General features: G+C 34.9%; 1 protein-coding gene across 1 annotated transcript in view; it reads left to right on the top strand.

Moving 5' to 3' along the window:
* Nucleotides 1-14,243, top strand: part of LMNTD1 (lamin tail domain containing 1) — a 381,533-nt gene that overhangs the window by 26,374 nt on the left and 340,916 nt on the right. The window contains exon 2 of the mRNA XM_055318804.1: nt 10,639-10,814. Coding sequence (XP_055174779.1) covers nt 10,791-10,814 — 24 coding nt within the window. The 5' untranslated portion in view covers nt 10,639-10,790. The remainder of the gene's footprint in view (nt 1-10,638; nt 10,815-14,243) is intronic.

The raw sequence follows: 14,243 nt of genomic DNA, 5'->3' as shown, positions 1-14,243 counted from the left end.
TCTCTGCATGGCGCCTGCTTCTCCCTCTGCCTGTGTCTCTGCTTCTCTCTCTCTCTGTGTCTCTATGAATAAATAAATAAAATCTTAAAAAAAAAATTTAAAAAAAAGAACACAAAGCTGGAATGAGCCTAAGTACAGGGTTATATTTTGGTTCACTGACCCAATTCTGAGACTGGATCCTTCTGAGATTATTTTTAAATAAACACAAAATGTTTTTGTAGCTTAAACCACCTTTCATGGAGTTTTCTGTTATTTTCAACCAACAGTATTCTTAACTGATACCTCAAAAATTAAGAATTTTGTTCTATTTCTGGTTTTATGAGTATTACTAAAACAAGAATTGAATGTCATAATTAGTCATATATTTTTTCAAAAATATCTTTCAAATAACAGCAGATACTTAAATAGTGCCTAATATATGGAGGGCACTTATTCTAAATTTTTATATATGTTAACTAGTTTAATTTTTATAACACCTCTATGGGATAGATACTATTATTATCCATATTTAAAGATGAGAAAATTGAGACACAGAGAGGTTAGGTAAGTTGCCTATGGTTATACACTTAGTAAGTGACAGAGTTGGGATTTGAACCTATGTAGTTTGGCTGCAGAATCCTGGACTCTATTTTACCTCTAGTATTGAAAAATGATGCATGGGCTGCAATATATCTTTCTCAATTCTATCATTATTGTTAGTTGTCTTTATAGTAAGAGTGGCCCACAGAGCCATTTAACTGAATTAATGGCAAATGAATATGAATTAAGTATTTTAATGTATCACATAATTCACAGTAAAAAGAGCACTAATAAAATTCAACTGATTAAGTTTCGAAGCAAATCCTCGCTTTTCTTACTCAATTTATTTTCTTAAATTAAGTTTGACTTCACAAATTCATTTCTTGGATTTCTTTTTTCTTTCTGGGAGTCAAGAGAACACTATCCTTCCTAATGCTAGAATTATAGTAGATGAATTAAGGCATTTTTCCCATTTCTTTGATATGTCCTGACTTTGACCACATATTCTTCTTTTTCCTACCTTCCTTCTCTGATCAAGAATAATGATGCTTTTGCCCTCTGTCATCCAGGAAAGTAGCATAGAAACAAACCAAAAAGCAGAGCAAGAACTTAATACTCCCACCTACTCCTGGGTTTTTATGCCTCATCTCATTTGTCCTATCAGTCTAGAGTCTTAAAATCCTGTTGGCACTCCATAAATAATAAACGGTAATAACAGAGCCTCCTGACAGCAGCAGTTAAGTAAGTAAATGTGAACCTAGATTATCTACAACGTAGAGGGCAATGGGAATTACTTTGCAGCTTTACAGATGTTGTTAATAGAAAATTATTGATAATTGATAATGTTTTAAGGCACTTGTTCTATTTTTTTCTCTTTTGTGTTCTTTACGTATGCACTGGCATCTGACAATGCCTTTGGAAATACATTGAGTTCAAAATCACTAAGTAGGAGTTGTGCAAAAGACAATATTATAATGGGATGATTACAGTCAACCATCTTCATAGGCTTATTCATTATAGGTTTATTTACTGTCACCTAAGGAAGATAGGTTTTTTTGTGTGTGTATACAAGTTTAATAGTATTTAGTGTATAGATTTATCATCACTGCCATCTTTATTATCATTATCAAAGTGATACATTATCAGTTATAATTATCACTATTATGTGAGATTTTTGTGTATTTGTCATTTAATATAATTCATTGTCTAATGATTCTTTTAAAAAATCATTGCTAGATGCGTAATTAAATGTCAGAGAATCTATATATATACTTTGGAATAAACCTACAATCTCAATTGCAAATAAATTCATGAATTAACAAATATATTTTTGCCTCTTTAGCAAATATATACACAAGAGTTTATATAGATGTTATCTATTATGCAAATATGGGGTTTATTTTAGCTATGCCAGACAGAAAGTGAGAAAAATAGAGATGATTTAGGCAGAGGACTTATAACATTCACAGGGACAGGAGAGAGGTATTCATAATGCTCACAGCCACAGAAAAAAATAGAGTAAGATGGACTATAAAAAAGAAAATAGAATAGAATGAGAATAAATTGAATAAAGGCAATGAAATTTAAAAACTTAAAGAGAGTCTGGGAACTATTGCTTTGATGTAGAATGCACTGAAAAATAAAGAATAAAATAAAGATAAGTAGGTTGAAAAAGGAGACATTCTAGAGAATTCAGATAGGAAATTTGGATTTGTTTGGAATGGGAGTGTCTTCTTTCAATTTCATGCCTATAGGAGTACAGATGGGAAACTTAAAAAAAAAGGCAGAGCCTTTAGTGAGGGCCTCTAGGGTGTTACCTCATTATTATTATTCCTGAAAGAGTACCAACTTTCCATGCTCTTTAGTTTTTCTTTTGTTTCATAATGGAATTTAGGTTCAATTGCCTGTGTAACACCCTCATAGACATATCAAATATTCGGAAAAAAAAAACAGTATTTTCTTCTCTGTGGTGGACCAAGCTTGATTTCTCTATGTGTTTGGCCCAATGTCATGAACAGCTTCCTGTGTGAAGTCTAAAATTAACTCTAGAGTTAAAAATTGAAGCAGGGTTCGAATCCTAGTTCTGCTGCTAGCAGTGTCACTTGCAGGTTCTGTAAGCTTTTGTTTCCTCATCTGTAAAATTAGGAAAACAATTGCACCTAACCCAGGGGTTGTAAGATATGAGATAAGCATTGTAAATGGAACATAGCACATGTTCAGCAGTTGATATTATTTCTTTAATTCGAACCATCTAACAACCATTACCTCAGTCATCCACCTGCAGCTTTGGTTAATGGCTGAGTATTGTACTGATGGGAGAGATCACTCTGCCTAACCAAATGTTTTTTTTTTTTTCTGGCTATGACAGGGGTATCTCTCTGGTTTATTTGTTTAGAAAGAAATAATATTCATGCATATTTGTGATAATATTAAAGTTACTATGACTCAGGAAAAACTACATATTAAAAGGCAACTATTGTTTGGAACTGCATAGAACCAACCAATTTGACCTTGTGACTCCTGCAAGATGAGATTTGAAGTATGTCATTGTGAGATTGCAGGATGTAGGGAGGCAGGGCAGGTAGAGCAGAGGATATTCTTCTGGGGTCCTTCTGAGCCTATCTGGATCCTATTCTAATATTTGAAAATAAGGGGAGCACAGTGAAGAAATGGGTAATTTACAGTGCTGCATGCCTAGTAGTTTGGGCTGACAGCTTAATGGAATCATCATCCATTCATCATTCTTAAGATCACCATTTTAGTAAAGCAAACACAGACTGGCATGACTTGTGTGGTTACTACCACTTGGTTTGGTTTGGACATTTATTAAGAAAGTTGTTTTGGGAAAGAAAGTGCAAGAGATATTTCTTTTTTTAATTAATTTTCCCCCCTGTGGTACTTTTTTTTTTTAATTTGAATTCAATTAATTAACCTATGTTTCAGAAGTAGAGGTCAGTGATTCATCAGTCTTATATAATACCCACTGCTCATTATATCACGTGCCCTCCTTAATGTCCATCACTCAATTACCCTACATCCCCCTCGCCCTCATCCCCTCCAGCAACTCTCAGTTTGTTTCCAATGATTTAGTCTCTTATGGTTTGTCTCCCTCTCTGATTTTGTCTTGTTTTATTTTTTCCTCTTTTCCCCTATGATCCTCTGTTTTGTTTCTTAAATTCTACATATGAATGAGATCATGTGATAATTGTCTTTCTTTGACTGATTTATTTCACTTAGCATATCCTGTAGTTCCACGCACATCTTTGCAAATGGTAAGATTTCATTCTTTTTGATGGCTGAGTAGTATTTCATTGAATGTATATACCATATCTTCTTTTTTTTAATATTTATTTATTTATTTATTTATTTATTTATTTATTTATTTTTATAAATTAATTTTTATTGGTGTTCAATTTACCAACATACAGAATAACACCCAGTGCTCATCCCGTCAAGTGTCCCCCTCAGTGCTCGTCACCCATTCACCCCCACCCCCCGCCCTCCTCCCCCTCCACCACCCCTAGTTCATTTCCCAGAGTTAGAAGTCTTTATGTTTTGTCTCCCTTTCTGATATTTCTCACACATTTCTTCTCCCATATCTGGGGGCATCACAATGCCAGATTTCAGGTTGTACTACAAAGCTGTGTTCATCAAGACAGTGTGGTACTGGCACAAAAACAGACATATAGATCAATGGAACAGAATAGAGAACCCAGAAGTGGACCCTGAACTTTATGGTCAACTAATATACGATAAAGGAGGAAAGACGATCCACTGGAAGAAAGACAGTCTCTTCAATAAATGGTGCTGGGAAAATTGGACATCCACATGCAGAAGAATGAAACTGGGCCACTCTCTTGCACCATACACAAAGATAAACTCAAAATAGATGAAAGATCTAAATGTGAGACAAGATTCCATCAAAATCCCAGAGGAGAACTCAGGCAACACCCTTTTTGAACTTGGCCACAGTAACCGGAGAAGGACAAACAGTGTATGTTCTCATTCATTTGGGGAATACCATATCTTCTTTATTCATTCATCTGTCAATGGACACCTGGGCTCTTTCCATAGTTTGGCTATTGTGGACATTGCTGCTATAAACATTGGGGTTCAGGTGCCCCTTCAGAGCAGTGCATTTGTATCTTTGGGGTAAATACCCAGTAGTTCAATTGCTGGATCTTGGGTAGCTCTATTTTCAACTTTTTGATGAACTTCTATATTGTTTTCCAAGAGTGGCTATACCAGCTTGCATTCCTATCAAGAATGTAAGAAGGTTCCCCTTTCTCTGCATTCTTGCCAACATCTGTCATTTCCTGACTTGTTAATATTAGCTATTCTGACTGATGTGAGGTGGTATCTCATTGTAGTTTTGATTTTTATTTTCCTGTTGCTGAGAGATTTGAACTTTTTTTTCACATGTCTGTTGGCCATTTGTATGTCTTCTTTGGAGAAATGTCTGTTTATGTTTACTGCCCATTTCTTGATTGGATTATTTGTTCTTTGGGGGTTGAGCTTCATAAGTTCTTTATAGATTTTGGATACTAGCCCTTTATCTGATATGTCATTTGCCAATATCTTCTCCCATTCTATTGGTTGTTTTTTGGTTTTGTCCACTGTTTTCTTTGCTGTGAAAAAGCTTTTTATCTCGATGAAGTCTTAATAGTTTTTTTTCTAATAGTTTATTTTTGCATTTGTTTCCCTTGCCTTTGAAGATGTGTCTATTAAGAAGTTGCTGCAGCCAAGGGCACAAACATTGCTGCCTGTGTTCTCTGGGATTTTGATGGATTCCTGTCTCACACTTAGGTCTTTCATCCATTTTGAATCTATTTTTGTGTGTTGTGTGAGGACATGGTCCAGTTTCATTCTTCTGCATGAGGCTGTCCAATTTTCCCAATACTGTTCAGTAGAAAATTAAGCAATATGGAAGAAATGGATGCATTCCTAGAGATGTATAAACTATCAAAACTGAAACAGGAAGAAATAGAAAACCTGAACAGACCCATAACCAGGAAGGAAATTGAAGCAATAATACAAAATCTCCCAACAAACAAGAGTCCAGGGCTGGATGGCTTCCCAGGGGAATTCTACCAAACATTTAATGAAGAATTAATACCTATTCTTATGAAGCTCTTTCAAAAAAACAGAAATGGAAGGAAAATTTCTAAACTCTTTCTATGAGGCCAGCATGACTTTGATCTCAAAACCAGACAAGGACTCCACTGAAAAAGAGAATTACAGACCAATATCTCTGATGAACATGAATGCCAAAATTCTCACCAAGATATTAGCCAATAGGATCCAACAGTACATTAAAAGTATTATTCACCATGACTAAGTGGGATTTATTCCTGGACTGCAAAGGTGGTTCAGCATCCCTAAATCAATCAGTGTGGTACATACACTACATTAATAAATGAAAGGATAAGAACCTTATGATCCTCTCAATAGATGCAGAAAAAGCATTTGACAAAGTACAGCATCCTTTCTTGATTAAAATCTTCATAGTGTAGGGATAGAGGCAGCATAGCTCAATATCATAAAATCCATATACAAAAAGCCCACAGTGAATATCATTCTCAATGGGGAAAAATTGAAAGCTTTTCCCCTAAGGTTAGGAACATGGCAAGGATATCCACTCTCACCCCTACTGTTCAACATAGTATATAGAAGTCCTCACCTCAGCAATCAGACAACAAAAAGAAATAAAAGGCATCTGAATTGGCAAAGAAGTCAAACTCTCATTCTTTGTAGATGACATGATACTCTATATGGAAAACCCAAAAGACTCCACCTCAAAATTGCTAGAACTCATACATGAGTTCAGCAAAGTGGCAGGACATAAAATCAGTGCACAGAAATCAGTTGCATTTCTATACACTAAAAATGGGACAGAAGAAAGAAAAATTAAGGAATCTATCCCATTTACAATTGTACCAAAAACCGTAAGATACCTAGTAATAAATCTAACCAAAGAGGTGAAGCATCTGGGCTTAGAAAACTATAGAATACTCATGAAAGAAATTGAGGAAGACACAAAGAAATGGAAAAGCATTCCATGCTCATGGATTGGAAGAACAAATATTGTTAAAATGTCTATGCTACCTAGAGCAAGCTATGCATTCATGCAACCCCTATCAAAATACTATCAATGTATTTCACAGAACTGGAACAAGTAATCCTATAATTTGTATAATTTGTAGGGAACTAGAAAAGACTCCAAATAGCCCAAGAAATATTGAAAAAGAAAACTGAAACTGGTAGCATCTGTACTCTGTACTGTACTCTGTTACAAAGCTGTAATCATCGAGACTATATGGTACTGGCTTAAAAACAGACACATAGATCAATAGAACAGAAGAGAAAACCCAGAAATGAACCTAATCTTCAACAAAGCAGGAAAAAAAATCCAATGGAAAAAAGATAGCCTCTTCAACAAATGGTGTTGGGAAGCTTTTGTAAATAATGTTGCAGTAAACATGTATCTTCTCAAATTAGTTTTTTTATTTTCTTTGGGTAAATACCCAGACGTGGTATTGCTGGACCATATGGTAGTTCTATTTTTAATTTTTTGAGGAATCTTCATATTGTTTTCCATAGTGGTGGCACCAATTTATCTTCCCACCAACAGTGAATAAGGAATCTCTTTTCTCTACATCCTTACCAACACTTGTTATTACTTGTGTTTTTGATAACAGCCATTCTAACAAGTTTGAAGTGATATCTCATTGTGATTTTGATTTGCATTTCCCTGATTATTAGTGATATTGAACATCTTTTCATGTGCCTATTGGCCATCTATGTATGTCTTCTTTGGAAAAATATCTATTCAAATTATTTACCCATTTTTAAATCAGACTGTTCAGGTTTTTTGTTATTGAGTTCTTTATATATTTTGAATATTAGCCCCCTTACCTGATATGTGGTTTGTAAATATTTTCTCCCATTCAGAATGTTACCTTTTTATTTTATTGGTGGTTTCCTTCACTGTACAGAAGCCTTTTAGTCTGATGTAGTCCTATTTGTTTTTGGTTTTGTTTTGTTTTGTTTGCTTTTGTAGTTCTTACCTGAGAAGCCAGATCAAAAAAAAAATATTGCTAAGACTAATGTCAGAGAGTTTGCTGCATATATTTTCTTGTTTTATTGTTTCAGATTTTATATTTAAGTCTTTACTCTGTTTTGAGTTTATTTTGTGTATAGTGTAAGATAGCAGTCCACTTTCATTCCTTTGCCTGTGATTGTCTGGTTTTCCTAAAACCATTTATTGAAGAGACTGTCCTTTCCTCATTGTATATTTTTGCCTTCTTTGTCATAGATTAATTGACTATATATGTGTGGATCTGTTTCTGAATTCTCTTTTCTGTCCCATTGATCTATGTATTGGTTATGCCAATACCATACTGTTTTGATTACTATAGCTTTGCAGTATAGTTTGAAATCAGAGAGCATGATACCTCCACTTTTATTCTTTCTCAAGATTGCTTTGGCTATTTGGGGTCTTTAATGGTTCCATACAAATTTTAGAATTATTTGTTCCAGTTCTGTAAAAAAAATGCCATTGGAATTTTGATAGAGATTGCATTAAGTTTGTAGATTGCTTTGGTAATCTGGACATTTTAACAATATTAATTCTTCCAATTTATGAACAGGAAATATCTTTGTATTTATTTGTATCTTCAATTTATTTTGTCATTGTTATATAATTTTCAGTCTACAGGTATTTCACCTCCTTGGTTAATTTTATTCCTAGGTATTGTATTCTTTTTGATGCTATTGCAAATGGAATTTTTTTAAAATTTTCTTCCTGATAAATTTCTGTTATTAGTATATAGGTACTACCAATTTTAATATACTAATTTTATGTCCTGTAACTTTACTGAACTTATTTATTAGTTTAAGAGTTATTTGGTGGAATCCTCAGGGTTTTCTATAGATAGAATGATGTCATCTGCAAATAGTGATAGTTTTATTTCTTTCTTTTCTATTCGGATGTTTTTATTCCTTTTTCTTACCTAATTTCCATGGCTAGGGCTTCCAATACAATGTTGAATAAAAGTGGTGAAAATGGGCATCCTTGTCTTATTTCTGATTTTAGACAAAGCTTTCAGCTTTCCACTGTTAAGTATGATGTTTGCTGTGGGTTTTCATATATTACCTTTGTTTTCATTTCCATTTGTGTGGAAAATCATTTTTCCATCCCTTTACCTTCATTGTGTGTGTGTTTTAGATGGGATGTCAGTCTGTTGTGGGAAAATAATGAGTCTTGTTTTTGTTTTGCTTTGTTTTGTTTTGTTTTTATTTTTGTTATCCATTCAGTTACTCTAAATCTTTGGAGAATTTAGTCCATTTACATTTAAAGTAATTGTTGATAGGTATGTACTTGTTGCCATTTTGTTCATTGTATTCTAGAGGTTTTGCACTTCCTCTGTGTACCTTTCTTCTCTTTCTTCTTTTGTGGTTTTATGAATTTTAGTATTACTTTAGATTCCTATCTCATTATCTTTTGTGTATCTATTGTAAGTTTTTGCTTTGGAGTTATTGTGAGGTATCGCAATCATAGATCCTGCTGATCCCTAGATAAAAGATCTGGAGGTGTCCCCTGAGAAACATTTGCAAGAATTGGGGATTTAGCAAGTGGTTAAACACCTTTCTGGGAGGTACCAGTGAGCTCTGGTGAGGCCAAGGGAAGGTGTGTACATAGTATGTCCCTGCCTATATTCCCTAAGAACAGCTCTGTAGCCTTTAGATCAGTGGCAAACCTGAATCCTGTCCCTCAGGGTGAAGCTCCAGGACAATTAAGTGGGCCTTTTTCATGTACAGACTGGGGGTGTTATTTCAGTGTGCTGTCTGCTGCCCAGAATTGTCTTTCTTATTGTTATAGACCCTTGAGGTCCAAAAGCACAAGTCCCTTGACTACCAGAGCCAGACAATCAAGAGGCCTTCTCCATGTGAACTGCACTCCCACTGGCTTTAATAAGGCTGTGGTTGCCTGTGACTTTATTGAGTCCAGGAAAAAGTGTTGGGAGCAAGTATTAGTAATGCCAGGGAAGAGCACTAGGAGTACAGCGTGCCTATGGCTTTAGTGAGGATTGGGATGACCTCTGGGAGCAAGGCAAGGCTATAGCTTTATTAAGGTTGTGTCCATGTGTGCCTGCCTATGTTAACAAGGCAGAAAGAGTGCAAAAAATGTCACTTTCGGGATGCCTGGGTGGCTCGGTGGTTGGGTGCCTGTTTTCGGTTCAGGTTGTGATCCTGGGATCTGGGATCGAGTCCCACTTTGGGCTCCCTGCATGGAGCCTGCTTCTCCCTCTGCCTGTCTCTGCCTCTGTCTCTCACTCTGTGTCTTTCATGAATAAATAAATAAAATCTTTAAAAAAAGAAAAAAAAAGTCACTTTCCAGTGCTTTGCCCCCAAGGAAAATCCCAACTAATTAATGCACCTGTGACAGATGTTTTAAAATTAGCAACTTAGTCACCCTTACAAATAATCCAGTCACTTCTAAAACTGTGGTGCCTTTGCCCTGCTTCTTGGAATGAGTTTACACGGGAGCCCCTCAAAAGGAGTATCTCAGATTCCCACAGTACCCTGGGTCCCCTGGGTCCCCTGGATAAAGGCCCCATTGATTTCAAAAGCCAGACATTTTTCATGCCTCCTCTCTGGTACGGGTCCCAAGGCTGAGGGGCCCAATGTGGGGCATAAACCCTTCACTTTTCAAGGAGAGGTTCTGGTCCATGAGATCCCTCCCTAGTTTATGCTGCCATGTGTAGGTTTTGGTTAGACTTCCTCTCCTATTCCTCTTTCTCCCTACCCTTCTCCTAGCCCTTCTATCCCTTGTTGTGGAGGAAGGTGTTCAGCTATTTATCACATTTTTAAAGAGGGAATTAATCCATATGTAGTTGTAGATTTGGCATATCCATAGGAGGAAGTATGTTCAGGGTCTTTGTGCTACCATCTTGGACCACCCTCTCCATTTCTAACATATCTTAAAGAATCTGAAGAATTTCTTCACCTTAAGCAATTTGAGTAAATGTGATTTTGTGGGGTTTTGGTTGGGATTTTCTCAATGGCTTCAAGGACAATTTGACCTTCTCATTTATTATCTTATAATAAAATGTATAGGCATTTCCAGAGATGAGAGACAGTCTGCCCACTCAGAAGCATCATACCACCCATCAGGAAGAGAGCCCAAATTGAGGATTCCAGAGGTTCCAAATAAGCAACAATATGGAAAAGAAGCCAGTGCTGCAGAGGTGATTTGGATCCAGGAAGAAATGGAAGATAGCTATAATAAAAAAGTAAGTCTTGGGATGCCTGGGTGGTTCGGTGGTTGAGCATCTGCCTTTGGCTCAGGGCATGATTCTGAAGACCCGGGATCGAGTCCCACGTCGGGCTCCCTGCATGGAGCCTGCTTCTCCCTCTGCCTGTGTCTCTGCCTCTCTCTCTCTGTGTCTCTCATGAATAAATAAATAAATAAAATCTTTAAAAAAAAGTAAGTCTTAAATTATAACATGTGCTCTTGCTTGTCTTTTTTTTCAGAATTTTAGATACTTAGAGTTCACTCAACTGCTTTCTTCCTTCAAGACAGAATCATTGTTAATGTTTACTAAAGTAAAGTGCATTGTCTCTTGCTTTTTAGAAAGATTGTTAAGTTTTTATCATCTCAATGAAATACGTAATTATCATAGTGGAAGGACTCAATGGTTTAACTTGAATTTTTTCTTGGGGTCTTACTCTTCAATTTACTGGCTATTTGATCTCAGTCACTTTTTATATCTCCATCTACCAGTTTCCTAATCTGTAAAACTGAGATAATAATAGTACCTATAAGCATTTGATAATTGTTAGCTATTGACAGAAATATTGTTAAATAAATGTCCTGCATTTATCCTTTCTATCCTTTTACCTGATGACTTTTAAGTATAAAATGTCTGGCAGGTAAAATACAGTGACATCAATAGTGGGCATTGCCAATAGGCCTGGGATTGAATCAGGTGTTGAGAAAAATGAAAACATGGTCCTGACTCTAGATATCTTAAAATTTATTTATGTGCATAAAAATGTATAGTAGCAAAGTTATATTCAATTGTGAACATTTACTAAGCTCTATACTTTGTGTACTCTTTATGCATATTATTAATCAATAAAAAGTTAGAACAAAAAATAGACAATTGCTATGACAATCCTCTAATGTGGGATGATAAATATAGATATTTATAACCTCATTGAAATTAGAAATTGTAATTAATTAATTTTAAGAATGACTATACTGATAATACAGTAGAAATCATCATAAATCACTACTAACCTGGCTACCTTTTTAAAATTGGACTTGGTTCCCAACCAGATGAAACTTTTTGCTTACTCATAGGACAAATAAAAGAATTGGCTTGCTCTATGTCTTTACACTGTTTGATCATGACCTCCTAGAAAGTTTCAAGGAAATAAGTCTTAACAGAAGAGTTTATTTTTTATTATTATTTTATTACTTACTATCACAGTTTATTAATCTGTAACTTGCCAAAAGCAAGAGAGAGTTTTTCTTCTATTTTTAGCAGAGAAATAATGGGACAGATTGTCTGACCTTACTTATCATAAACCCATCCCTGAACCAGTCATTAAGCCTAAGGGAATGAAGCTCTCACTGCCTGGCTTGTAATATCATGCAGGATGAGAATATTGTGACTGACAGCCCTCAAGACAGCATGTTTTGAAGAGATTGTTTCATTGAAGGAGGTGAAGATAGGCAAACAACTCACATCTGTTTGCCTAATGTAGAAATTTAGACATTCTCCTGCTTGATCAAATTTTCTAAGTGGAGATAGGGGACTATTTTAAAGATAATTGCTGCAATCTGGGTAGGACCAATGAGGACAATTGCTATGGAGAAGAGATGTAATAAGGAGAGATCTGATGGATATAGTATCTATAGAAATGACCGACTCTTTGGATACTGAGGGAGGAATCCAGGGTGGATCCCAGATATCCAGTTTGGGTGACTTTGATGAAGGTGATCATATACCTCTTAAAAAAAGGAGACAGGAAGTTGAGGCAGAAAGGAAATAATGAGTTCAGCTTGGGACATGTGGAGTTGTAGAAAATAATAAGGAGTTGAAAACATAAGTAAAAACATACTGTAAAGATTGAAAAAAATAGATTCTTTCAACAAATCCAAGATTTAAATAATTCAAAACATCTACAGAAGGAAAAGAAAAAATAAAAAGAAGAGTGGCTGAATTTGTTCTGGCAAAACCAGCTCATTGTATACTTTGCCTTATTTGGGTACCTAAAATAGCCTTGGCCTTCTATTAAGAATATCTTTTTTCCACTGCAGTTTGTTACTACTGGGAATACATCTCTGAAGAATATCATTTTTCTCATTTCAAAATAATTCATACCTTTTAGAGACCACTTGAAAAGACAAAATTAAACAATACATCATGTACAATAATAAATATTTTGACACAGTCTGTCATCCGTAAAATGTTTCCAGTTATTATAAATAACATGTCATCATAAAAAATAGTCTAATAATACAGACGAAGAGTTAAGATCACTTAAATCTCATTACCTTGAAATAGCCCCAGTTGGTGTTTTGTCTGTTGTTATGTATCTATCTCATCTCTATACATACCCACAAATGCAAATTTACTTAGGTGGGATCATAATCACAAATGCTTTTTTATTTTTTTTATTTTTTTATTTTTATTTATTTATTTATTTTTTACAAATGTTTTTTTAAATCATGGACATCCATGTATTTTTAAAATATGTTTTAAGAATATGTTTCTTTCTTGTTTCCTTCCTTTTCTTTATTACTTTATTTTCTTTATTCTCTCTCCAAAACATCTTATATTAATGATGTGTGTGTATATTTAGTAAATTATGTATTATATAAATATATATACACACATATTTTATATGTGTGTTTCATGGATATATACAAAGCTACTGAGGAATTGGTAATTGTTTTAAAATCATTTTTAAAAGCTAGGGTCATATTATATACACTTTTCTGGCTTTTCTCTCTTTTCCCCATTGTGAAAATCCCACCAAATCTGTTGTTTTCGGTATCAGATTAGATTCTCTCATCTGCTTCAGAGTAACTTTCCTAAGAGTAGAGACAGCCTCATATTTGTTTTTTGCAAAACAGGGACATAAGCGTGAATATACTGATATTATCAATAGCTGGAAGCTAGGCTATTGAGAATGAAAATATTTGGGCTGAGTAATTCATCAAATCTCATTTATGCAAATCATGAAGTGATAACACTGCATGAAGTTGATAATATTATTATGTCTTCCAGTTTCACACATGAAGAAAATGAGTTGTATAGACTTAAAATAACTTTTCTAAGAACAAAAAACCTGTGCATTACAAAGTACTGTAGGCCAGTCTCACAAATGCCAACATAATACGTTAGTTATTCCTTGTGTTTTGTGAAATAAATGGCAACCATAATAAAATCAGTATTCTCCGCTTTGATAAAAGAGTAATTGAAACTTGAGGACTCAACGCCATGTTCTTTGCCTGGAGCTTTTCATGCTCCTCCCACGGTCAGTTTTCCTCTTTAGAGGTCTTTTCAGTGAGTAGTAGACGTGAATTTTCACATTCCATTTATAGAGGAGAAGAATGAGACACAATAAGGTTATTTTATCAAATGACATGCAAGAAGTCAGCAAAGGAAAGCGACAAAGAAACCAGTTTTTTTGATCCTCAGGCTAGA

Source organism: Nyctereutes procyonoides, unplaced genomic scaffold (genome assembly GCF_905146905.1).
Source record: "Nyctereutes procyonoides isolate TBG_1078 unplaced genomic scaffold, NYPRO_anot_genome, whole genome shotgun sequence".
In the NCBI taxonomy this organism is placed as follows: Eukaryota; Metazoa; Chordata; class Mammalia; order Carnivora; family Canidae; genus Nyctereutes; species Nyctereutes procyonoides.
This window is presented reverse-complemented; position numbering and strand designations above follow the sequence as displayed.